The sequence below is a fragment of the Orbicella franksi genome, chromosome 5 (genome assembly GCF_964199315.1).
Source record: "Orbicella franksi chromosome 5, jaOrbFran1.1, whole genome shotgun sequence".
Classification (NCBI taxonomy): domain Eukaryota; kingdom Metazoa; phylum Cnidaria; class Anthozoa; order Scleractinia; family Merulinidae; genus Orbicella; species Orbicella franksi.
Window position 1 is genome coordinate 15450128 of NC_138149.1, and position 25183 is coordinate 15475310.

A 25183-nucleotide genomic window follows, 5' to 3' on the forward strand; every position below is an offset into this window, starting at 1 on the left:
ACCACTTTCTCAACAAATCAGAGTCAGAGTTTTGTACTGGCTAAGTGTGATTGCTTTGAGTTATGAATGGTGAAATGGCTTGTAAGGGGCCGATTATTTTGGGAGAGGCTTGCAAAACACAATAAGCCACAGTTACAGCTGTATGGATCAGCTGTTTACAAATTTATTGTCATTTGACAAATTTAATTTCACAAATTTCTTTTCTTTTTTTTTTGGTTAATTTCTTTAGCCTTTCTCTTTCAACTCTTTCCTTTAACACAGTAAATGGTTTGAACCCAGGAGTATCAGTAGTTTGTATAGTGTGATCGTCCGGGTGAGTGTAGTTCTGAAAAGAACTGTTGTTGGTGACTAACGTTTCGACAACCTGAGCGGAAGTCATGTTCAGAGTCAAGTGAATAGTGTTTGTCAGTCGATGATCTTATAAGTCTGGTCTGTTGAACGTGATTGGTCAGTATAGCCATGATGGTATTGGCTGAAAGACTCGTGTAAAGTTTTTTTTTTTCCTTTAACTCTTCCCTTCTTCTCAATTCTTCTTCCTCTTGATGTCTTTTTTCTTCTGGGCTTCTGAAATGCATTAATTTTTTAAGACCAAAAATTCCTTAAGTGTCTCCTTTTTTAATGATGAAACCAAATCAGGAAAAACTGAATTGGCGAAAGCAAGCTACTTTTTTCCTCCTCATCTTCTTCTGGCCATACAACACCTCTTGGTTTTGACCGACGAACAACTGTGCCTCTTCAAACATAGAAAAACGAATATATTTAGCTAGCAGCTGAAGCCAATTGCCTTGAAAATAACATTTATTAAAAGCAAAACAAAGCAAAAACCGACAATTAAATGCACTACCTTTGTTTTGGCATTCCGCAATGTGATGGAACGCAAAACGCATTTACGACCAGCGGACTCATCTCAAAATCTACCGCTGCAAAGTTATAGCGCGGGCTTCAAGTGGATCTGGCAGCCCAAGAAACACTTTAGCCTGAGCACATTTTCAGAGCCATTAGCGTACAGAACAGATCTCGACAATTGCGCATATCACTTGTAAAATATAAATTTATTTTTGACTACAAGTCGTCCTTGGCGTCAGCGTTGTCGTTTAAGCTCGAAGTGTCACTTTCTTGCATTCGATTGGTTCCGAAAGTCGTCTGGAATCGGTGTTTTGTTCAGGCCTATTGTTGAGATTCCGAGTATAGTTCACGACTAAATCACGAATTCATTGCAGAATTACGAAAATGTTTTGCTATATGAATTTTACAGGTCTGCATTGTGTCTGCTAATTTGCATATTAGCAGACACGCTAAGTTGCACATAAGCAGACACAAAAATTCCTCTGGTAACCAAGGTATCTTTTCTATAGATCAAATAGAGATATTGGAGCTTTTTAACTCGAGGGTTTTTTCTTTGATCTCTTCACAGCTACGTAACACATCTGTTATGATGTGTCCAGGCGGTTGATCGTAGGGAACTGTCATAAAATCACCATACAATGACGTCAACATTTTCTTCCATTTTCGTGGAGCAGGCAAAATAAAACCGTCAAAATTAACTTCCGTCAAAGGAAAGATTTCGCTTTTCTTTCTTACAATCGGCCCGTAAATGATACGTCTATACCATTTGGAGTCACTGTACGACTCGATGAAATTTCCGTCGGTGTCGCTTTCGACTACAAACATATCCAACTGCAAGCCGTGCGCCTGTTTACAGCTCATACAGGTCTGATAGCAACTCTTCTTGTCTCGCAATTTTCCAAGCATTCCGCTATGAAATAGGACTTTGTAATAAGGGTCCGTTTCTTCTGTTTGCAAGAAAATGTCGTCGGGAAGTTCACTCGCACCATATTTGATAAACTTTTCGAAGTCTGCTTTAGGAATGGCAATGTCTACATCGGTGTCAAACGGATTATGTCCGTTGTGCCTCACTGCTCCGAGCAGGGTTCCTCTGTATAACCAATATCTAATACCGTGCTTTTTAGCAATGAGATCAAACACTCTGATAAGCCTCGTCAGTACTAGCTGGCATCGGCGAAGCAAGGTTGGTCCTTTCAGACGAATATCGGGACAGTTAAACTCGCCATTTTCCTCGCGTTCGCATTGAGCTATTGTTGTATACGGAATCGGATGAAAGTCCTTCTCTTGTACGGAAACTTTGGGAGATGCCATCAACTGTGTTTTCATCGTTAAAGCCAAGACAACCAGCACAAAAATTGCCAATAAAAAGATAGCGTGTACTGATCGAAGACCCGTCCATGGCCATCGCCAATTGCAAACGTTGTTCATGGCAGCGAAACGTTTCGACACGCCACAGGCTATCCAGACGTTCAATACGATTAATACGTGACATTATGCTGTTGGCGATTGCGTTACAATTTTAGCCGTTTATAAGACAATGTATGAGAATGCTTAGAAAATTACTCTAAATGCAGGGGCGGGGGAGAACACTCTTCGACGCCTGGCACTTTTTTTGTGTTTGGATCATCCAACAAAAAGTGACGTCACATCCGTTAACAAAGCGGGCTGAGCCGCAAAATAAAATTTGACTGCGACATAATCGTTCTCCCTGTAAGTAAAACAGCAATATTTCGCAATCGGCGGGATATTTCTAACGTTTTATTTGGCCATGATAAACAAAATTTTGTCTTCTTCCTCGCCATATCGTTTGTTCGAGGAACAGAACAATTATTTATTCAAAAAGACGCTGTTTTGAAGGCGTGTTTTTACGAAATGTCGTCGTTTCTTCGTAGCTGAATTCCACAGGAGTCATCGTTTACGTGGAAATAATGAATTCTAGGTAAGTTGCACTCAATTCAAATATCCTATTCTCTTAAGTAGGCATTACACTGAGAGAAAAGCGCAATGTCAGTTTTCTACCCGTGGGAGAACCTATTTAACAGAAGCCCATTTTTTGAAATTTACCATTGACAAACACTTGAGAGTAATGGAGAGCTGTTTATCGATCACACTGTAAAGACATAACGGGGCGGAACTTTCTTGCCAATCGATACTAACTCAAATTCTTGTTCTCGCTTGTGACTCAAACTTACATTATAAATTATGTTACGACTTGTTAAGAACCTTAAACGAGATATCTTAACTTTTCCCTTGGTAATCCCTCAATTATGGTAAACGCTGCCTTTCACAAGTACATACGCAGGCCGTGAACCCCTTAAATATAAACAAGAGGATATTTTTATGGGCGATGCAGTAATCGGGGCATGTCGGGGCTTGTTTGTTTGTTTGTTTGTTTGTTTTTTCCAGTTATAATGTAATTTATTTTTCTGTTTCAACAGTGTTAAATGTCAGTGACACTACAAAGTTTCAATACACCCCCCCCCGATCCTATGAGGTCAAGCATACACCTTTAATTGCTTCGATTCCTTTCAATTGCCTTGTTTACAGACCAAGTTCCCTATCTTTTAATCCCTAGCTATTATATATATTTGCAACTTATTTTGAAAGGTTACTTAAACATTTTGCTCTATTTTCAGTCTGCTTTCTCTATATAAGCTTACATCAAGACATTTCAGTTCCAGGGAATGAGAGAACCCTAGGAAGTCTGACAATTCTCTCTCATAGAGTTCAATTATTTTAATTCATCACGCTTTCAATGTGCGATCTTAACAAACTGTTTGCAAACAGTAATGAAATATCATCCCCCAAGACCCAGCCATAAAAGGAAGTCTGGGAACAGGTAATGGCAACAATGACACTGCCAGGCTGGTGAATGTTACAAGCTATTATGAATGCATGTCTGACAATGATGAGTGACCATGAAACATGGTGCGGTGAAACTGAACAACCAGACTGTGACTGACATTGCTAGTGTTAGTGTTGTGAAAGTGATTACTAGCTCGTAGTGTCTGTGAACTTGGACCAGACCAGACCAGAAAAGGTTCCGTACTAGAAGTTGACTGAGAGTAACAAGTTTGTACTCAAAAACTGAAGAAGCTGCCTGATCAGACAGTCTTAAAGCCAGCTTCATCACAGCTTGTCAAGAGTTCCTTGATTGTGTATGTGGGAGCACTCTAGTGATGACATATCGGGAAGCTCTGCTCAAAAGTTTTCAGGCTTCAGATATAACTATTAAAGGGTAAGGGATTTCTGACAAGTTGAATTCAGGTGTATAATGAAAGGTTACGCAAACCTTTCTTTTAGGGATTTCCCTTCTTCTAGTTCTAAAATGTTGTTGATAATCTCTCATTTACTTTCATGAGACAGAATGAGGGGATTCTGATATATTGTTCAAAAAAATATTTTAAAACTACTTTCTAAGGGTTTAGAAAAGGGGTACAGTATTAAGGGGTTGGACCTTGAGGTGGAGCTTCCCCATTTAAAACTAAGTACAAAACTTCCCCCCCCCCCCCCCCTCTCCTTGTGTAACAAGGATGTTCAAATTGTTTTCTGGAAAAAAGCAAAAAACAAAACAGTGGCAATTTAAGGGATTGTGTGATTATCAATGTAAGTTCCCATTTGTATTTTGAATTAAAATGGGCCTAACGTTATCCACAACAGTATAAAATAACCATACTTTGTAGATTCATAGAGAGACTCAAACTGATAATGAAAACATAACTTTTATTTTTGCCCCTTCCTTTGTACCTTGTGATATTTTTAGGGAAATTCTCAAAATGTCCCTGCCCAAAGAAAATAAAAAATATAAATGAAAATCACTTTCTTTATCTTGGAAACTATCTCTGAGACAAAAACGTCCTTTTTATGTCTAGTTATTATCTTACAATGTGTTGTGAAGAAACTGCTTACAGGGAAATATAAATGTTCAACAAAAAAAATGAACAGAAAAAAAGCAACAAACTTTTTCAGAGGAGCTCCTGCAGTATATTCTTCAACTTACATGTAGGGTAATAGAATCTGTTTTTACACTTTCACACCAAAGAAAACACCACAGAAATGAGAATTATTGTTATTGTGTCTGAGCTGCATATTTTTTAAATGGAAACATTTCCCATAAAATTTTTACATTATATTCTTGCCAGTACGACAACATACCAAATATATTTTGAAGAGAGGAGTACTTATAAAATTAATTCAAACTGGTGTAATTTAATTTTCCATTTAATTTTTGTAAACCTCTTACAGAATGCAACTTTTGGTTAGGTTGCACTTCACTGTCAAGGAAGAAATCACACCAAGGTGGCTTTGTATCTTTATTATGATTTCCATTATCAGTAAACAAATCACACTTGCAGGTCTCTTGAGGGTATTTGCTCATTTACCACCTATAAAAAACAAGATATAATGTATCATTTTTACCTGTGCTGTAATTTTTTTAATTGAAATCAGTTTGTTTTCACTTTTAGAGTGGTTTTTAAAAAGGATCACAAGCACACCACCCACCCCTCAGTCCCTATTCCTACCCTACAACAGTACAGCCAGGATCCCATATCAACCCCCCAACATGAGTGATAACTTACCACAATACTCCTATACTACAATACAATCTTTGTACAGACAGACCTAGATTCAAACATCAGATCTCTGACTTTTTGGTCCACTTCATCTCCACTAGGCCATGAAAGCAATCATTGCAAATTTCCTTACATTTGTTGGTCTAATTTATTGTTGCTCTCAGATTCCCCCTTCCCATTTGATAAAATTAAATTGGTTTAAAAAAATAAACTGGTTTAAACAAATTAAACCAGAGGTAGAAGTTGAGCCATACAATTACTATAATTTTAGTATGAGAATATTGAAATATAACTATACTATTAATATCCATATGTTCTATTGTAAAGACAGTGTAATTACTCAAATTGACCTTCATTGTCAGAGACAAAAACCTGAAAACATCTAAACACAGGTCAGTGAGGATATTGCCAGTTTTGCTTTTGCCAACAACCATTCTGCCTCAAAAATACAGAAGATAATGACAATAACAACAGAACCAATGTCTGTCAATTCAATAAACACACCAAATTCCCCTCCAAATTCCTTTCGACGCCTTACAATAAAATTTTACCAACAGCATAAATTCAACTCAATGCTTTAAAGTGCTTCTATCCTTAAATTTTTACCCCTTGAGTCAGAATTTTCAGGTGTATCACATAGAACTCCACAAAAGATTAAAAATGCTGTTTACCTTTTGCATATATCTGCATCAGTTCCAACGATATGTAGGTTTGAAAAATAGAAACATGCAAATGACGTGACTGATGTTGTCATACAGTCAACCCAATTTTACATCAGGTTGGTAGACTTGGTAGACTCTAGACTTAGAACTACAGAAAACACACCTATGGCTATAAAAATTATTTACAGCCTGTATTTTTCCATGGGAATTTGCTCTTTTCCAGTCCCCTCTAACCTGATTTCACTAATTCAGTGATTTTCAGCTTGAAAAAAGTTAAACGAGGCTACGACTTTGACCTTGCATATTAATATTGCTTCCTAGATCATGCTGATGAGGCACCATTGGCAAATATCAAAATGGAAAGCAAAAGGTGGCCAGAAAAGCCTATAATCATCAGGGAAGGTTGAAACCCAGTATGTTGCCATGGTAACAAAACTGTTATGCTCATATTATGGAGGACATCTGCAAATTTCATCATAATAACACTTTAAAGCACTGTCCCTAGGAGTCCATGGTCCCTTGTATCTGGACAATAGTTCAAAACTTGCCTGGGATGGATGATCTAAACGGTAGGTGGGAGACTCCCAGAATATTGAAGAGAGTTGCTAGAATGACTGTATAATTATCTCTTCGCAGGAACTCATTAGACACTAACACTACTAACATGACTGAGTTTGGATAATATATATTTTGTTTTTGGATACATGTATACTGTTACTGGTCATACAAGAGGTACTTTGCTACTGAGTTAAGTCTTAATGTGTGTATTTTAAAGGAGAAGGTCACTCCAAAAAACATAAATTTTATGTCAACGCTAATGAAAACCTTGCACTACGGTTAGCCACTCACAGAAGTTTCAGCCTCTAAAGTGCAGGTTTTCCTTATGAAGTTCACCTCCAAAGAAGCACCCAGGCCAAGTTTTCATGACATCACTCTGTCCGACAGATTTTGAGTACCACTCTGGGTTATGGCTGCTCTTGAGACATATTATTTTGAGCTAAACATGCTCTGAACTCCGAAACAATAGCATTGAAGATAGTGAAGAGGATAATCGCTTGGAAAAAAATAGATTTTGCTGACCTTGTGACAGATGCCAAGTCAGTTGCAGGTTCTTCTCCTTCCCATCAATTTCAAGTTGGACGGAATGAAGTCACATACTGGTAAACACAGCCTCAGGCTGCCAAGACAGTTGCAAAATGGTGGCCTCCGAAGTCGCTTCTTAATTTAGAGATGAATTTCTTAAGGATAGCAGGCACTTCAGAGGCTGAACATTTGGTGAGTGGAAATGCTGAATATACACTTGCTATAAGTGAAGACAGAAAAAGTAAGCTTTTTGGAGTGACCTTCTCCTTTTAACTGAAAACATGTGAGCTAAATGCAACAAAATGTATATTAAACCTGGGCCAGTTCAGTATGATTTATTACAAAGTTTAAATCAGCCACAAAAAAATTGTTAGCAACTGATATTACTTTGTGAAGGCTTATGGAAGGGTTATACTTTTATAAAGCAAGTACTATTTTGGTTTACTAAAGAAAGACTCTTGTTACTGCTTAAGTAAACTGTGTTTGGTACAGTAGGTGTCAAAATATTATGGCTTTGATGACATGATAATAGAGATATCAGCCTTGGTAATTTCAGGGATAGTGGATAACCAATCTCCAAATAATAGAGTTATGGGACTTCACTATCAAAGTGATGCCTGATGCTTATTATAAATTGTGTATATTACTCCTAAAATGTATGATCCAGAATTTTGTTTTGTGGGTAATAGCTCAAATTCATTTTCACCTCTGTGTGGTTACAGGGGTTCTTTAAATAAGAAAATGACTGACTGACTGAGCCTTTGTTCAAGCCAGAATCAAGTGGCCATAATAACAAGGTGGCTATGTGAATGGGGTGGCCATAAGGTGGGGTTCCACTGTAGCGATGAACATATAAGATGATCCTCTCAAACACCTACCCATAAAGATTTTGAAAAGTATAGAATGTATAATCAGTTAGACAACACACAACTTGGGTCCAGAGCTGACTAGAAATATTCTATTTTATATCCACACCCTCTTCCCCCAGCCACACTTACTAAATAAGTCAATATTTACCACCTAACAGAAAAGATAAAACTGCAGAAATAACTCTTTCATAGCCCTGTCTAAAGCTCATGTCAACAGAGGAAGAGGGAGTGTGGAAATAAAGTAGAATGGCCCTACTAGGGACCTTTTATATGGTCTTGGGTACCCAAGACAACCCTTCTCCTGAGTTACCCTAGCCAAGCTACCTTTTCATTTATTTCTTTGAAAATTCAACCAACCGTTTACATTTAGGATCATGAACCTGTCTCACCTGCGAGACAACAGGGGTGGGTGAGTTGTCTAGCCTTGGCTCATGTCATGCCTTGGCACCCTGACAGGGAGGACAACTTTTCTTTATATAAACACTTCGGCTTGGCTAACCGAGACAACTCTTGGCATGGCGAGTGTCACATGATGCCTAGATTTAGAATTTAAAGCAGAAATATCAATTTACAAAGAAGAGAAAATTAACTCAGCAAAACCCATTGTGATTGAATGACTGAGGGAAACTCAAACAAAGAGGGATATTGCACATTTGATTATTCAATAAGGGTTTTGAATAGTCATGCAGGGTCAAATTCAGTCAAACACATGGGGAAATAAATGGCACACAATCACTTTAAGATCAAACCAAGCTAGAATTCTCAGCCCACCCACAATGGAGCAATCACAACTGACCTTTGTGAATTATTTGATGCATGCGTATGAGACAGCCATTTTTCATTCTTTCTTTACAAGATGGAAGGTAGATGCCATTTAAACATTGATCAAAAAATAAACAAAGGTCCCGTTGCTACAGAGCTACATTGTATCCCCACCAGATTAACAGAAGATGAGGTGTTGTAAACAGATCTTTGGAAGAACTAAAAAAGCTGTGAAAACAATCACCAGCGGCCTTTGGTCCCACAGCATGTCTTGTTGAGTCAATTTCATTTGATATATAGAACATATCTTTAAAATCTCAAAATAGTCAAATTAACTAATTATGACTACTAAAATCTGCAATTCTCCCTACCCTATTTATTACCAGAATAAAAATTTGATAACCTATTTACCACCATGGTAGCTGACACATTTGCCTTAAACATACTTTTTGAAGGCCTTTTGTTTATGGTCTTATCAATAATGATGAAAAAGTAGCTTCTTCTAAACAACATTGCCCAATTCAAGACTGGAGTACAAAACCCATATCCTAGTTAAGGCCAAAATGGCCAAAACTGATACCCTATTTATGACCAAAACGACTGAAAAACCATACCTTTTGGGGCCACACATACCCCTATAGTGCACATAAGGGAGTACCCCCCGCCCCAGGTCACAGTAGAAGTGGGTACCTGTCAAAAGCGGAGGTAAAGGTAAGGGCTAAGGATATACCATACCATCGAGAGCTAACCCTAAACAGGCCAACCCCCCTCTTTTGGAACTGCCCGAAGAAGTTGATCCCCAGGCCAGCATTGCAGTTCAGACAATACAGAGGACTGGATAAAATTTGAATTCTGTCCAGCATATATTTATGAACAACTTCACAGTACCCGGGGGGATACTCCCAGAAAAATTTGGTGGGGGAGTGCTTCACCCCTTTGTTGATCTCTTCGGGGAAATCTGATATCCCCAAAAGCTCGCCTCTAACTCTCAACACTGCTTATTTCTTACAGAGAAAAACCGTATTCAACAAGAGATACGGAAATAGGATACTAACCTTGAGTATACGCTTCAGCATGTCTTTTCCACCACACGCACGTGTATACAGAGCTTCAACTGAGTTCACTTTCAGAAAAAAACGGCTTCTGTTAAATATGTTCCCGTTGTACACAGTGCAAACTACGGCCAGCAATACTTCATCCAGGTTGTTGTTAACATTATGGGCTATTGCACTTAATGTTATCACCGAATCATGAACAATAAGAACCAAAAGTCGGAACAACACCAGTTTTGAATGTGTAAAATCCGCCATTCGATGACAGAAGGCTCTCCGTTATTTTCCTTCAAAACAATACTAAACTGTTCTCTTTTGCCAACAGTTTTGCTTCAAAAGTCGAAGAAATGTGCCTACAAGATATTTCTATCCTCAGTATGGAAGGACACGGACCTGATGGTTTGCAAATAGAAGAAAATCTTCCCCAATCGAAACGCCAGTTTTTCGCTTTGTGAAACGAGCTGCGCGGCACCGTTTAAACCGGATGTGACGTCACTTTTTGTTGGATGATCTAGTACAAAAATTTCAGGAGTCTTCTGCCCCGCCCCTGCTCTAAATGCTACGTGTAGAAAATAATTTGAATAAAATAGCTTACCTTGTGTTTGCATTGCGTTATTTTGATGAATCTGGGTTCCTGGAGGTGGTTTAGAGCCATTTAGGCGAGTTATACTTTCTGGCGGCTTGCTTCCCCTAAAGAGAAACGAAAGGCTGGCGACCCACTGGCCCGACGGCCCGCACTCAAAGCTCCGTAAATTCCACAAAAATGGTCTAATCTCGTCAAAATTGCCTCATGGCAGCCGTCGATAACTCTTCTTCCCATTCGCTTTCTCCCAGGGTTCCAAAGTTTATCTTAACCGCTCGAGAATCGCTGGTTTTCAAGCTCTTGCTTTCCATTTCTGCTCCCTTTCGATCCGTAACCGATTATCTTGGGCACAGGATTTGAATTGCTAGCTTAACGACCTCGCCTTCGTGACAAAGTCGCCTCCAACCGTCGAGAGGCACGGGACATTGGTCAGTTACTCGTTGCCATCTCTCGCTGCAGTTAACAGTGCTTTTAGGCGCTAAATTCAGCTGGACATTGTTTGCTCCTTGTATTTTTGCAGTTAACAGTACTTTTAGGCGCTAATTTCAGTTAACACCTCGGCACAGTGCAATTTGCATGATCAAAAAATGCCCCGGATCTAAAGGCAGGTAACGGTTTTTAGTACATGTATCACCCAACTAGTGGACTAATGCAAATCCTGCATTTTGATTGGCTACGCTACTAGGGGACTATTAGTAATAGTCATCGAGTAGCGAAATTGGCGCCATCGAGCGTGACGCTTTCTTTCGTTTTATTCCCAAATAAATATTTCTTCAACTTGCATTTGCTAACTTTATTATTACCTTTTCTGTCCGACTAGTTGGGTGATACTAAAACAATTAGACCCTTCGCCCTCAAGGGCCACGGGTCAATAGCCCATTCGGCTTCGCCTCATGGGCTATTGACCCGTAGCCCTTGCGGGCTACGGGTCTAATTGTTAAATAGTCCAGAGGAATTCGGCCGCATTGTGGTCCATGAAAACGAGCGCTTTTGCAGTGGAAATTACGAAACGCGGAGCTCAAAGCTTGTGGATGAAAATGCGAAATGCCGAGTTGAATTTGAAAGGAGCTACAGTTATTTACGGCTTGTAGCCGCATGCAGCAAGATTGCCCGAACTAGCGTAAAAGTTAGAAAGACTTAACGGCTCCAACTGGTTCTACTCCGAGCACAGAAGAGAATATCACAGCAACTTTGGCACTGACCACTCGTCTTACTTCGCTGAGATGACCGGAGAACGAGCGTTACTACACTGCGTGTAAGTGTTGTTTGAGCAATTGAGCATTTTTAATTGAAAATTTACAAAAATATAGCTTCTCATCATAAACAGAGACAGTTCAATGGTTGTTTTCCGTCGTTGTTTTACTTCTTAGTACAATTTCTGCCTTCGTAACAAATATAATGTCTTTATCGAAGCACTGTTTAGGTTGAGAATTTGTTTATTTCGCTACAGCTGTACATGTTTTGTCGGCGGGAATCTAGCAAAACTTGTTATTTTAGTACAGTTTTAACACTACTGTTGCTAACAATGGTCTCTGTGAGCCATATTTACTACAGAAAAATAGCTCGCTTCCACTGCGTTTGTCTGAGTCACAGGGGATGTTTAATTTGGGTCAAATTTGTCAAAATTCCGAAGCAAAAATTTGGAAGCCAACTTACCGTCATCAACCCGTGCTCTGTTCTCTGATAAAGCACGCTGTTTCAGCCAACACACCGATTCCAGAAAAAAACCGGAAGTGGCATGCAAGCGAGGCTTAATAGCCCTTGAGCGTTCAAAATGGCGGTCGAAATGTTCGGAAAGAACGAAAACATTCGAACGTATGTAGGTTAGAGCAACTTGTCAGGAGCAAATGTGGCAAGGAAAAGGAAAAGAGCTGGACACAAGTGTTGTACGGCTGCAAACTCTAATAATCGAAGCAAAAACCGACCTGATTTATCATTTCCACGACGAGTTTCCTTCGGACAAGCCGGATAAACAAAGAAGGAAAAAGAGGGCAATACTTATGAAAAGGGGAGATGCCTATTTTACCTCGATAGGAAATATTTTCTGTTGTTCCGAGCGCTTCTTGCCAAGTGATTTTAAACTGAGTACACTTATTGAAACTGGGAGCCGTACCCTCGGTTTTCCCTTGCACAAAAGTTGAGGAGGAATCTCTGTGTAGAGCGAAAAGATGCGAGGCATCAGAGTCTGGCAAAGAAGCTAGAAGTGAATACAGATGTGAATACCCATCAGCTTCAATCAACTTAGGAATTAATCAGTCTTCATGCCTCTGACGTAAACAAAAAAAGTTTCCCAAAAACAATGTTGAATGTGGAAGGATATTAGTGATTTAAATACAGCCATTGATGAATTTTGAATCTTTTTTACTCGCTTAATATTTCAGCAAGATCTGGCTGTTAGGTTTAATATTTCAGAATTAGTAGTGTCGGATAAATTATTGCATGGGCCAATTTCCTGTATTTAATGTTGGGGAGCCTGCCCATTATTTATTTACCTGAAGTTTTTTAAGCTGAATTTGAAAACATTAAGTGAAGAATAGACTGCAGGGAGATAAAAGATCAGACACGCAAGACCTGGAGAAGCAGAGTGAACTAATAAAAGTCTGACAACACATTTCAAGGCCTTGTAGGAATTTCCCTAATGTCAGAGATTTGATTGACAGCATTTACTGGCAAGCAAGAAGGTTATAATCTTCATCCCTTCTATGCGACCAAGTAAACCAGAGCTGACGATAATTTTACTAATTTTCTAAGGAGGACTGTTTTTCAACTATGAACCAGAACTGCAAATGTAAGAATACAAGCTGAAATGGCTATTAGGAGAATAAATGGATGGCATATATTTGATGGTGTAACTCCACTAAGGTTGTGTAGAGTTGTCAATTAGCTCTGGATAGTGAGCTATTTGCTTGTAAACTGGCAGAAAAATAAGTTATCTAATAATTCCTGACACTTAAAGTTTAATTTGTCATTTGGTAGTGAATGTAAACAGAGTACATGATATTGCTCATCAGTGGCAATTAAATATTTGGTGATTTCCACTGTACTGAAATTGTGCATTATGTGGCTTCATGTTCTATTTTCTGGCACAGGGTGTAACATAAAAGGGCACATGGTATGGTGTATAATTTGCTAATAACATAAAAGTACAATTGAAGTGACCTCATTGAGAATTTCCTACATTGTATGATCTTATAGATTCCCAAATGTTTTGAACTATTTTGAAATATTCACTCAACATTACCAGAGAAAAACTAGAAGTAGCTGAATTCTCTCATATTAAATGCTGGACAAACTTATTGGAACTTTGATATACATTATTTATTCTGGCTTTAGCAATAATCACATCTTGTAAGGCCATCTCTAAGCATTAGGTAACCCAGTTCATATAATTATGATATATGTATCATAAATTGTTCAATATTCTTTAGCATCCACCATTCCACCATTCCACCATTCTATGTCCAAGGCAATTTGCTCATTAAAAATTCTCAGTTACTTCATATTTATAGCCAGGACATTCCAAGTCCGTTCACAACAAAGAGTAGTTGTTGTACATTGCACTTCATAAACTGAAGTAAATATGACTCTTGTTTACTTTTAACCAGTATCAAACATTTTGCATATTGATTTTATAAGGTAATCTTTCAGGGTCTCACCATCCATAACAATGACATTCTTGGCTTCAATGATTTCATGGAGATTGCTCTTACTTGGGTCTGTAACCAGCTCAGCTGGGGAGCCCCCCAAATTTCCCTTTTCTCTTGTACAAAAAAAGCATTTTGTTACTTGCACCTTCGTCTGTCCCTGTTGATGCATTATTTCAATGTACTTGTCCATTACTAGTTGCTAATCTTCAAGGCCACCTTTCATGGCATGTGGCTGATAGTCTTTGGTACACTTCTTTGATAATTTTATTCGTGATTTCACCAATGAATCAGCTTTGTGCTTGCGTCCTACCCTGTAACGCATTGATGCTGTCACTGTACCGAACCCTTGTTTGTACCATTCTTGGCGAGTAGATCGTGGTCTTGTTTGATACTCTGATTAGCATCTTTTGAACTCAAGGATTTGTCTTATTCTCTCGCACCGATTGTTAATTCATGAAGAGAGATCGGACGTACTCTAACTTGAGAAGACTGAAGTCGTCAGCGAAAAATGAATCAGCCGTTGGAAATTTGTTTACGTTTGAATGTTCTGTTGCAATATTCCCGATATCCGGAACAATTTCTAAATTTACTTCCGTATGTTCTTTCGAGCTCTTGCTTTATCAGTTTTACTACTTTAAGCTACTTTAGCTTTAGTAAAGCTATTGCTCGGGTCAGGGTCGCAGATTTTTAAAATTTTCATTTCATTCAGATTCTTTTTCCTAAACCGACCATGACTAAAGTTCTTTTAGGCAATAGAAATGGTGAAAACATGTTGTTTTTTCGCATATCAGAGATCGAGACAATCGAAGGATGGCAAACATATCTTTCCAAAAGTTCCTTTATTTTGCCACTTTAATTTATACGGCGACTTTTAAGCCAGAATTTCAATAGCCTAAGTGTCAATTTTTCAATTTGTTCTTCGCTCACACTGACGCCGGGAATATCATCAGAATAGTGATTGACTTCTCTTCTTTGTTCGCCATGTTGCTTTGAATATTTACTGCGAGGGCTATTAAGCCTCGTTTCGGTGCAACTTCCGGCTTTTTTCTGGAATCGGTGTACTGAATCAGAGCGCGTGTTATATGGAAACTTTATCATAAAAGGTAATCAAACGGTATATTCGTGAAATTAAGGAATAATTTCACTTGCGTTTTGTAAAAATTCTAGTAATTTCCCTCGCCTAAAGGTTCGCGAAATTATACGAATTTTGACAAAACAAACGCGCGCGAAACTATTTCCTAATTTCACTTGTCAACATTTGATTACCCCTACCAATTCGAACCCTCAAGGTAAGCAACAGTTTGAAATAGTAGGAGTTAAGTTCGAATAGATATTCTTGAGCACTTGTGTGCTAAATAAATATTTATTCCTCGTGGGGATTAGAAATTCCTGAGGGTGGGCAAGCAGGGGGGAGGAGGGGCAGAGGTCAGACAGTCCTCTCTGTAGGGGGTGGGGGAAGAAGATGAGTATTATCTGGTGTCACACATTGTTGCTCCATTCTCATGAACACTAAAACCTTACAGATCATTTTTAACTTATAGTTGCCAATCCCATTGACAAACTTTGGAAAGATTAAAGGTCAGCTTTTGGCACAAGCATCTCTGAGATGTTTGGGTAACCAGTGTGAGCTAAGATTGGTCAATGGTTGCCTTTGGAAACCATTGATCAATCATGGCTTACGTTTAGTATCTAAACCATCCCAGAAATGCCAGCGCCGAAAGCTGGCACTCAGTCTCCCTAAAGTTTCTATCAAAGCAATAGGTTGCTTAGAGTCACAAATATGAGGGTGTACAAAAATCTAAAAATAGGATACTGGGTTAAATAACAATGCTGTGTAAAACGTATTCTTAAGGTAGAAAGCTGAAATTGTTCTCGTAACGTGCTAAAAGTTTTAAAAAGTCTATATTTTTTAAACACTTTTTAGAACCAATTATCAATTTTTTAGGATTTCTGGTCGGACTGGTAATATCCTTGTTTCAGCGTAACCTTTTTTAATGGAGAGTTAACCTTACCATAGTTGTTTGTTAAAGAAACAAAAGTTAGCTTTTTGTGGACAGAACAACTTTAATAAAAGCAAAATTACAATTCAACTAACAGCTCACAAAAAGACAACAGGTGTATTTTGTCCTTGTTACAAAATTCCTGATCTTGCCAAGGCTAATGAAGTCACACACGCGTATTTTCTCTTAACTGTTTGTTTACCAGCATGGCATTCTACAAACCAGTGGCGGATCCAGACCTTGAGTTAAGGTGGTGGAGGCGGTTTTTTTGTTTTTTTGCTTGGCGTGCCGGCTTTTCTTCCTTCTGCCTTTTTTTTTTCGCTTTTCACCCAAAATAAGGAAGGGGGGGGGGGGCTCCCCTAGATTCGCCACTGCAAACTGACAGTGGTAACCCTAATCGTCCAGTTCTGACAGTTGTATGTTCAACTAACGGTTTATGCGGATTTCAATTTTAGCTTCACAGTATAAACTTCTAAAACAGGAAAAAAAAAAAGAATACGAGGAATATTTGGTCCTTCTTGGAAAATTCTTCAACCTACCGAGGATGGTGAAGTTATACTTTCCCTTAAAACTCTTCGTTTACACGCATGGCATTCTAAAAATTGACAGTGCTCATTGACATCTCACTAACAGATTTTTATATACAGATTACAATTGAAACATTTTAATTTAGACTTCCAAATCAACTTCGTCTTTATAAACCTATAAACTTGATATAAACTCGATAGCATTGATCTAATGTGACTGGTAGCCATGTAAAGCAATTTTCAATAAGAGATTGTTTGGTGGTATGTAGTGTACATACATAAACTTACATAAACTTTATTTTGTTTCGGATTTAAAAAATGTAGATTTTCGGCAGATCGCAAGGTAGTTTTTGTTCGAGCGAGCCTCGAGAATGGAGCTCCAAAAAATGTTTTAGTGGGACTACAGTATCTTTGCCGTTATGATTAATGTGAGTGTTTTATGTTTAAGAGCTTCAAAGAAAGAGCATAATAATATAGCAATGATAACTTACCAATATGAAGGCGCTGCCATGACTGCCTCGTGGTAGCGTGTGTTAAAATAACCCATGCAGGGTCCCTTAGGTGTGAACATTTGGGCCTCTCGATCCCAGTTGCCAATTTTAGAAGTTCGGAAATTGTGATTTGATTTTAATTTATTTCTTAGACTTTACAAAGATATCTTTCCTTTACACATGTGTATCTGAGCTTCTTCGAGGTTAAATTTTGACTTTTACTACGGGAGAGGGTAGCATGTGAAGTTATTTCCGTCCACGGTCCACAAATTCCCTCCTCATCCGATCCCTCACAAAACCTCATTCATTGCGCTTTACGCATGAATGAGCTAAAAACAGGAGTTTATGCAAACGAGACTTATAAAATAGACCTCCAGCTGCGATCTGTCAAAATCTGTCAAAGGAATAGTACCACTGACGTCATTTTCAGGTAGAGGACGTCAAGTGCCCGGGGTCAAGGGTTAGACATTGCGGCGCGACTAACCGCGATTATCATTTAATTTGCTGTAGAGCGTATTTTAAAAACAGTCTGGGAGAATACTAGTTTGCAGGAAGCGAAAGATAACACGATCATCACTAACAAGACAAGAAAATCCAAGATGGCCCCATATGATGGCGCGCACAAGCGCATGGAGTTGTCGGGTTAGCAACACTCGTGTTATCATGTCTAATCGTGCGGTTTATATTGTTTTCACGATGTTTGTTTATTGGATGACAGACTAGCAGCTGAGTTAGTTTAAAGTAAGGACTTGGCTCAAGTGCACTTGAAAATCTCAAGTGGCACTTTAGATAGACATCACGTGACGCAAATCGACTTCAGTTGTGGCGCATTGATACCAGATAGTACAACACATCGAATCTTTATCCGTTATATCAATCTCCCAGCATGATTAATTTTACTGTGCATAAATCTCTAGTACAAGGAGTTTAGTCTTCATGAATGTTTTTGGCCAACCGTTTCTTCACACTAAACGTTTCGATTGCTGATTTTGACATGTGAGACCACGCTATTTAACAATTAGACCATGATGAGCGAATAGTCAACGAGGCGTATACATTACTTGTTCAGATGATTTTAATTTCAGTCAGAAAAAACAAGTGTCTGAAAACAAAACCGAAGAATTAACTTCCAGATCATCAAGATGAATTTGATGATTTTCTCGAAGCATTCCATTGCAGAAGAGCGCTTACCAATGGGAACCCTAGCCAAGTCATTATCGCAATAAACCCCTTAAGGCGTTCAAGAGTTTTTTTTTTAGTGTGAATTTTAAAAAAGCCTTAGGAGCATTTGAGTAGTCTCTTAACAGTAATGGGTAAGTTAATTCCACAAATTTGATTGCTTGTATGCACTACAAGATCCTGTTTTTGAGCATGGCTTGAAATTTTTTTCACCCCTAAGAGGTACCAATTTTAAAACAAAACATTCCATGTCATTTTCTTTCGGCTCAATCCCCTAAAAGGAACCGTAAAAACTCCCGCTGTGGACCTTTTGCGGCTGAACACCCCAAGAAGTATCAAAACCGCTATTTTAACCCCTACAAGGTACGACGAGCACCCCCGTGCTTTTTTCCTTGCAGTCCCCCCCCCGGCAACACATGCATGTGCATGTACCTCGTTCTCCAAACGCCTGCAGCAACATTACAGACATTGCACTTAATGGTCTACTCATTACGTGCTTTTAAACGAGGCGAAGAAACGCTTTCGCTTCTAACGAAACAGTAATATCAAAGCGCGAACTATGCATTTCTCATTGTAAAAGCGCAGGACGTTGACTAACTTTCGTTGTTCTCTAAGCGTCAGGAGGAAAATTAGAAGCATATACGCAGACATTACGAGGCGCAGATTGTTTATTAACTTTGTAAACCTCGCGTGGCCAGCCAACACATGCATGTATACCTCGTTAATTCTCTCTGGGAAATGGCTCTACATGGTCTACTCTATATGGTTTCTCTGTTGAACAGTTTACTCCAACCTGAGTACATGAGAAATGTGGCAACGACTTTCCATGTTGTGATCAGCCTTGTTTTATTTTTATAGCAGAATTAATATATTCGTAACAGTCGTCGAATTTAATTACTCGTCCGTGACCCTAAAATAATCGCAAGCACACTCAAGGTAAGACGGCCAGTTCCTCTTGAAATCGTTTCGGGCTTTCTTCCGTCGAAACTTTGCGTCAAAAAGAAAAAAAGGATTGATTCAACTGATTCAAATCTTGTGTTGTATAAGCTACAGATTGTGCATGCAGGATTAGAGAAATTGTGTATGCACTGATGGATTTTACAGTTCATGTTTATAATTTAACGCTGCTGCTTCTTATTGTTGTTTTGTTTCACAAATTAAAGCCAACAACCAATTCCGCTGTTCAAAAAGGATTCAGGTGGGAGATTCAGAACCAAGGCCAGTAGACGAACTCAAACATGACCATCGATAGGGTATTGTTCGGAGCGGAAGTACTCTTTATAAACTAATAAGATAACTCACTATGAGGGCTGTAGGGCCCAAGAATCAAAGACCAACGTGGTGGCTACAAAATGGTTAACTGATGAGCAACCGATGATCAGGAACCAAAAGCACTGTATTCCATACAAGTTATTGAGCTTAACAGCATGCCCTCCCCTACTTAGATTAAGCTTCGTCCTCGATGCTTAAGAAAGAAAATCAAAAGGGTTGGATTCTTAAAGTGGTGGAACGTTTTGATGAGGAACCTTGCTCGAACTCCTAAATAAAGCCTTTCATTTCATTCATTCATGATGCTGAAAGATTTTGCGGAGACACTGGCAAACAATACAACACAGGATAAAAGGGATGACAATCCAAATGCAGCATAAGCAATGTACTCTGTTAACGTGGTTTCAGTAGTCACTTCTGTTTGATTGACCATGTCATTTGCCTTCTCAAAAGCTGAAGTAAGCTGGCTTTCGTAATACTCAAACATCTCATCAAACACATTTATCACAGTTCAATTGATGACAACTGGAGGAGGAACAGAAAGTCTCTCATGATGTCGGTGACTTATCACTACTGTTTGAATCCCATGGGACATATACAATGACTGAACCTTTTTGGTGATACGGCGGCCATTTTAAATTCTATTGTTTCAAATAGCTAGACACGGTTCTACATTTGTAGGGAAAAGAAAACACACTTCACTACTAAAAAAAATCTGTCTAATGCTTCTAGCTTTGAGCGGAGAATTTGCCGATATTCATAACCACAAAAAAGCCAACAGTTTGCAGTCAAGTGAAAGTTCAATAACCATGGTAACCACTTGTCTATCTGTATTATCGTGTAACACCTTGTAGTGAGAACTACCTGAAGTTGTAAGTTGCTAATATTTACGAGCAGAATAACTGACTGCCCATGATGGAATAGCCTTAGAACAACAATGAGCTCATTGGCAGCCAATAGGGGTTTAGGATTACTAAACGAAATATTAGATCAGTTGTTTAGAGTCTAGCATAAATACAGGTGTTTTGTAAATTGTTCTTCGGTTACGCCCCCGGTGGTGGGACGCCGGATACCACTATCCCGTATTGGGTTACATGCTGGCTGCATTCCGGTTACATTCTGGCTGCATTCCGGTTACATTCTGGTTGCATTCCGGTTATGTTCCGATTGCATTCTCAGGGTGTGTTCTTGGATTAAAATGATATCGTTGGACCTAAGTTCTAAGTGCTGTTGACGTCTCTGGAGATATAATTCCCTGTAACAGATCCGGTACTGATCCCCGCAGCAAGAGAGTTTCCCCAGGCTTTTACAGAAGCGCTTTCCCAGGCCAAAAACCTATTATCACATAGCGACACAACCTGTTTAGAATTTAGAGTTGTTATTAAAGCAAGATTTTTCTGTTTTTCAGGACCAGCAAAAAACTTCCTGACAAATTAAACTTAATTTAGGTGCTCGATGACACAAAAATTGTCTTTGCTGGCAATTGCCGGAACTAAAAGTAAACTATTGACGTTTAAATCACCATCATGCTCGACATCAATCAAGGGGCTGACAAGTACAGACAAACCTTCCTCCAATGTTGTTATAGTCAACTGTAGTGAAGTATCGATCAATAATTTGGCTTCAATAATTTGAATTTGGGTAGGTCAGAATCACCAACTAGCGTTTTTCTATTCAATTGTGCGACCTGGTTCAAGGTATCTTGTATCTCGAATAACCGAAGAAAAGCAGTAAAAGCTCGGTTGACTTCTGCCGAATATATGGAAAGGAGGTCCATGTTCATAGATTCGTGTCATCTAACCGAGTTCGAAAAAGGTTTTAGTTGGCTTTGTCAACCAACAAAAGTATTGTCAATCCTTTGTAAATTGATCGGCAATTTCGAATAAGTAAACAACTTTGCCGTCAACTACACGAATTAAATGCTGGGATATACGCACTTGGTGAGAGTTAATTGTGACAGAGTTTCCTTTAAATTTGTCACGTGATTGAGCTTACATTTGTGACTTGTTGGATGTACATTGCCCTAAACAAACCAAGAACACCTGCCTGACACATCCAACAAGATCGACGTAAATGATCTTTTGTTTTTTACCGATGTTGCTCATCAACTGAAAAACCTCGACAGTAACGCAACGCCCAGGTCTTTACACTCAGAAACTGGATTCCGGTATGCTCCTGGGCATTTGTGATGTTTGGCCGACTAAATACTGAAAATACTTAGGCAAATAAGTGTCACATTCAATTAGGACTGAAAATCCTGGTAAGGATAACAATCTTCGTGCGACCTTTTGAAAGCGACGTACTTTTTCCTACAATTCATCGAAAAATTCTAGTATCCCCAATTGGCGTGAAGGCCAGCTTCGGTCGAAGAAAAAGCCTGATCGAGGTTGAAGCCCAACCTGTCTGATAACTTAGAAGAGCTTTCTGCTGCCACCCTGCGATCTATAGCGCTCAGCTACATTTATCAGAAAAGGGTTCAAACCCACCAAAGTTACTCCTTCAAGCCATCCACCAGCTAAAGCGACACGATGATATTGTCATCACAAAGCCAGACAAAGGATCCGGAGTTGTCATCATGGATAAGTTAGAATATCTGCGTTTGCTGACCGAAGCATCCATAAATGATACATCGAAATTTAGGGTGCTTGATCTGGGGAGGCCGGAGACTAGAGGTAGACCACCCAAACAAATTATCATCTGCTGCTGTAAAAAGAGAAAGACCAGAATCTACTGTCTGCAGAATTCTACTAAAGGAGATTGCAGATTCTGTGCGCCCCTCAGGATCCCAACTAGCACACTTGTATGGCTTACTCAAGATCAACAAAGAATATCTGGCTATGCGTCCCATCTTATCTGCCACACAAACGTGTAATTACGGATTGGCAAAATGGTTACAGCCTTTGACCTACAACCAGTACACGACAATGGACACTTTTGACTTTGCCAATGAAATTTGCAGAATGCAGATCCTAGTGTCTTATGATGTTTCCTGGCTATTATATTTACCGACCCTCCCCGTGCCCTTAGAGGAAACTATACAGATACTGTTTACTCGCTGATAAAGCATTTACCGAGGATTGGTTCAACAAAACACACCACTTCAACTTCAGCAGAACAGATCTTGTTGATCTCCCCAGAGCATCTGCCAAAGACCAACTGTTTCAATTCAATGGGCAATTGTATGTACATACCGATGGGGTTGCCATGGGTTCACCACTCGGACCACTGCTTGCCAATGTTTTCATGGGATCAATTGGAGAAATTCTTGAACGTGAAAGTAAAATACCTTCATTCTGCAAGAGATACGTCGATGAAACAACCATAATGTCAGACACAACATCAGCAACTTATTTTCTTAACGGAGAGCAATGGTGTGCTTCCCTTTCTTGGTATGCAGCTACTGAACAGAGCCACTCAAATCGAGCCAAAGTCTACGTAAAACCTACAAAGAGGGGTGACATGCTCCACTACCGGACTAGAGCCGTGTTGATTCGCGCCATAAGCGAGGGTTTTTGAAAACCATGCTTGATCGTGCATACTGTTTATCGTTATGTTGGGCACATTTTTCTGAAGAATGCGACCGCTTGAAAGCACTGTTCTCTCGGCTGAAACATCCACAACTTGTCAGTATTACCGTCAGAAATTTTATTGCTTCGAAGGCTACAGACCAGCAACCAACACCTGCCCCTGAGGAGAGTCGAAAAGTGTGAATAGTTCTGCCCTTTGAAGAACATGATTCAGCAGATTTAGTACGCAAACTTAAAGTGCCACTGAAACGAAATTTTCGTATGTGAGATTTTTGCTTAGTAATAAAGTTTCAACCTTACTTGGAAACACTGCGGACTTTTTTTTCGCATACGGTAAGCGAAAACTGCTTTTTCAGCCGTTCGAAGTTGGCTGGTTAAGCCCAAAATTGGCGGCCATCTTGGCGCGGCCAAAACAGCCTAGTGACGTCACTGGTTGTATTACTCTCATGCTGCGCTGAAAATTTAGAGTGATTATGGGGGAAGAGAATACTGTTCGAAGCCCTCCAAAAAACATCTTAAGGACATCTCAGAGCTGTAAAGCAGATAATCACAGTAGCCTTAGACAAGGAGAGGTGGAGAGTCGATCCTGGGGCTTTTCAGTCTATTTAATTGGATATCTGCAGGATATTTTATGTAAGCAAGCAAACGAGTGGGAGTTCTTAGATCGCAAAATGATCGGGACTCTTGGTGAAATGGCCACCACTCAATTAAACAATACCTACACTCATAAAGTAAAAAAGACATGAAAACAAGAGAAAGCGGCTTTTGAAATTATTATCCGGACTGCTGCTGCACGAATCGCAGCAACAACGCTTCGAGTTTCGAGTCGCTTCGCTTCGAGGAAACCGGACGCTTTGTGAGTTTCACCGCGGACGAGATTGTGCTACAGTGACCTTTAGTCCAGTTGCATCTGTTACATCCTACAAGTTATCAAATCAGCAACAATTTAAGAAACCCTCTTCTTTTATGTGAGGGAGCGAATTTAAACTATAAAGGTAAACTAAGCTGCCATGACCCTACGGGTATGTTTTCAGGAAACGAGAGAAAGCGTGACAATGTCGACGGCGAAAGGTGATATATGCAAATTAGTTCAAATTCTGTTTAATAAACCTTCGAAAGGAGTGTAAACTAGTGACGTTTTAACGAATTGCTTTGAATTTGGATACCATTAAATGAAGATCATAGACATAAGTATGTGCTAAAGAACTCAAAGTAATCCATCGACCGTGAAATATTGCAATTGGGAGATACGTGTAAAAGAGAAGCGAAATTCGCGCTTTGTTTACACTGATACGTATGCGACGATAAAGCAAACCCTGCTGCGGATCACAATTTTCAAAGACACATTTTGTCTACCACAAGAACTCTCACTTATTAGTATCATAAAAAGATGCCCTCTGTGTACAAAGAAGTACTCGACTCAAAGCTTGTGGACCGTTAATAACTTCGTGATTATGCGGATGGCTGACGCGCTTACGGCTTTTACTGCAGTAAAGTTGCCGAGGATATATTCGAACCTTGTGTAATAGAACTTAGATAAACGTGAGAATCCAAATTTCAGAACCAGGCTGAAAACAGACGACTAAATATCGTGTTTAGGCTTTAGGACGTGATATAAAAGTTGCCACACTCGTCTTCGAAATCTCCAATCGAGTACTCAAAATGTTCGAAAAGTAACTGAGCTGTTCTAATCTGTAGCATTTATTTTGGTGAATCTACACTCTTTGGCGCCCTCCAACGTTCATGATATGTATTTCCTGTCAAGACTGGACAGAAATTACAAGGTAGAAAACTAGCAGGTATCGACAATATGAAAAATAGACTTGAATAAATCAAGTGAAAACAAGAGAGAATCTATAGCGCTTCTTGCGTGAATACAACCAGTGACGTCACAAGGTCCTTAAATTCGGTTCCAGAGCCCGGACACAGTTTTGCTCCAAAAAGTCGATTTCAGCAGCTAAAAAAAGCACTTTCCGTTAGGATTTGACAGAAATAAAGTTCACCATTATTTTAAGCACGTTTGAAACTACAAATTGGGGTAATAAAAGAGAGTACGAAAATTTCGTTTCAGTGGCACTTTAAAGACAGGCCAGAAAACTCGCGTAGTCATTC

The 25183-nt window shown here is 39.3% G+C and overlaps 1 protein-coding gene and 1 long non-coding RNA gene across 4 annotated transcripts; both read right to left on the reverse strand.

The window, feature by feature from the left end:
- Positions 1-676: 676 nt before the first annotated feature.
- Positions 677-4352, reverse strand: LOC145486368 (lipopolysaccharide cholinephosphotransferase LicD-like). The gene has a single exon (XM_081465014.1). It carries the CDS (start codon positions 2272-2274, stop codon positions 1357-1359), a length of 918 nt encoding a protein of 305 aa, XP_081321140.1. The 5' UTR covers positions 2275-4352; the 3' UTR covers positions 677-1356.
- A 4-nt stretch (positions 4353-4356) lies between these two features.
- LOC145486391 (uncharacterized) lies at positions 4357-15857 on the reverse strand. 3 transcript variants are annotated; one of them, XR_014049274.1, is made up of 3 exons: positions 9852-15854; positions 8424-8570; positions 4357-7385 (listed from the first exon to the last, which is right to left on the reverse strand). It is a non-coding gene; the product is annotated as an uncharacterized LOC145486391 (long non-coding RNA). The 3 variants fall into 3 exon arrangements; XR_014049275.1 differs by lacking the exon at positions 8424-8570 and having other exon boundaries at positions 4357-5231; positions 9852-15857; XR_014049276.1 differs by having other exon boundaries at positions 4357-5231; positions 8424-15857.
- Between the last annotated feature and the right edge of the window lie 9326 nt (positions 15858-25183).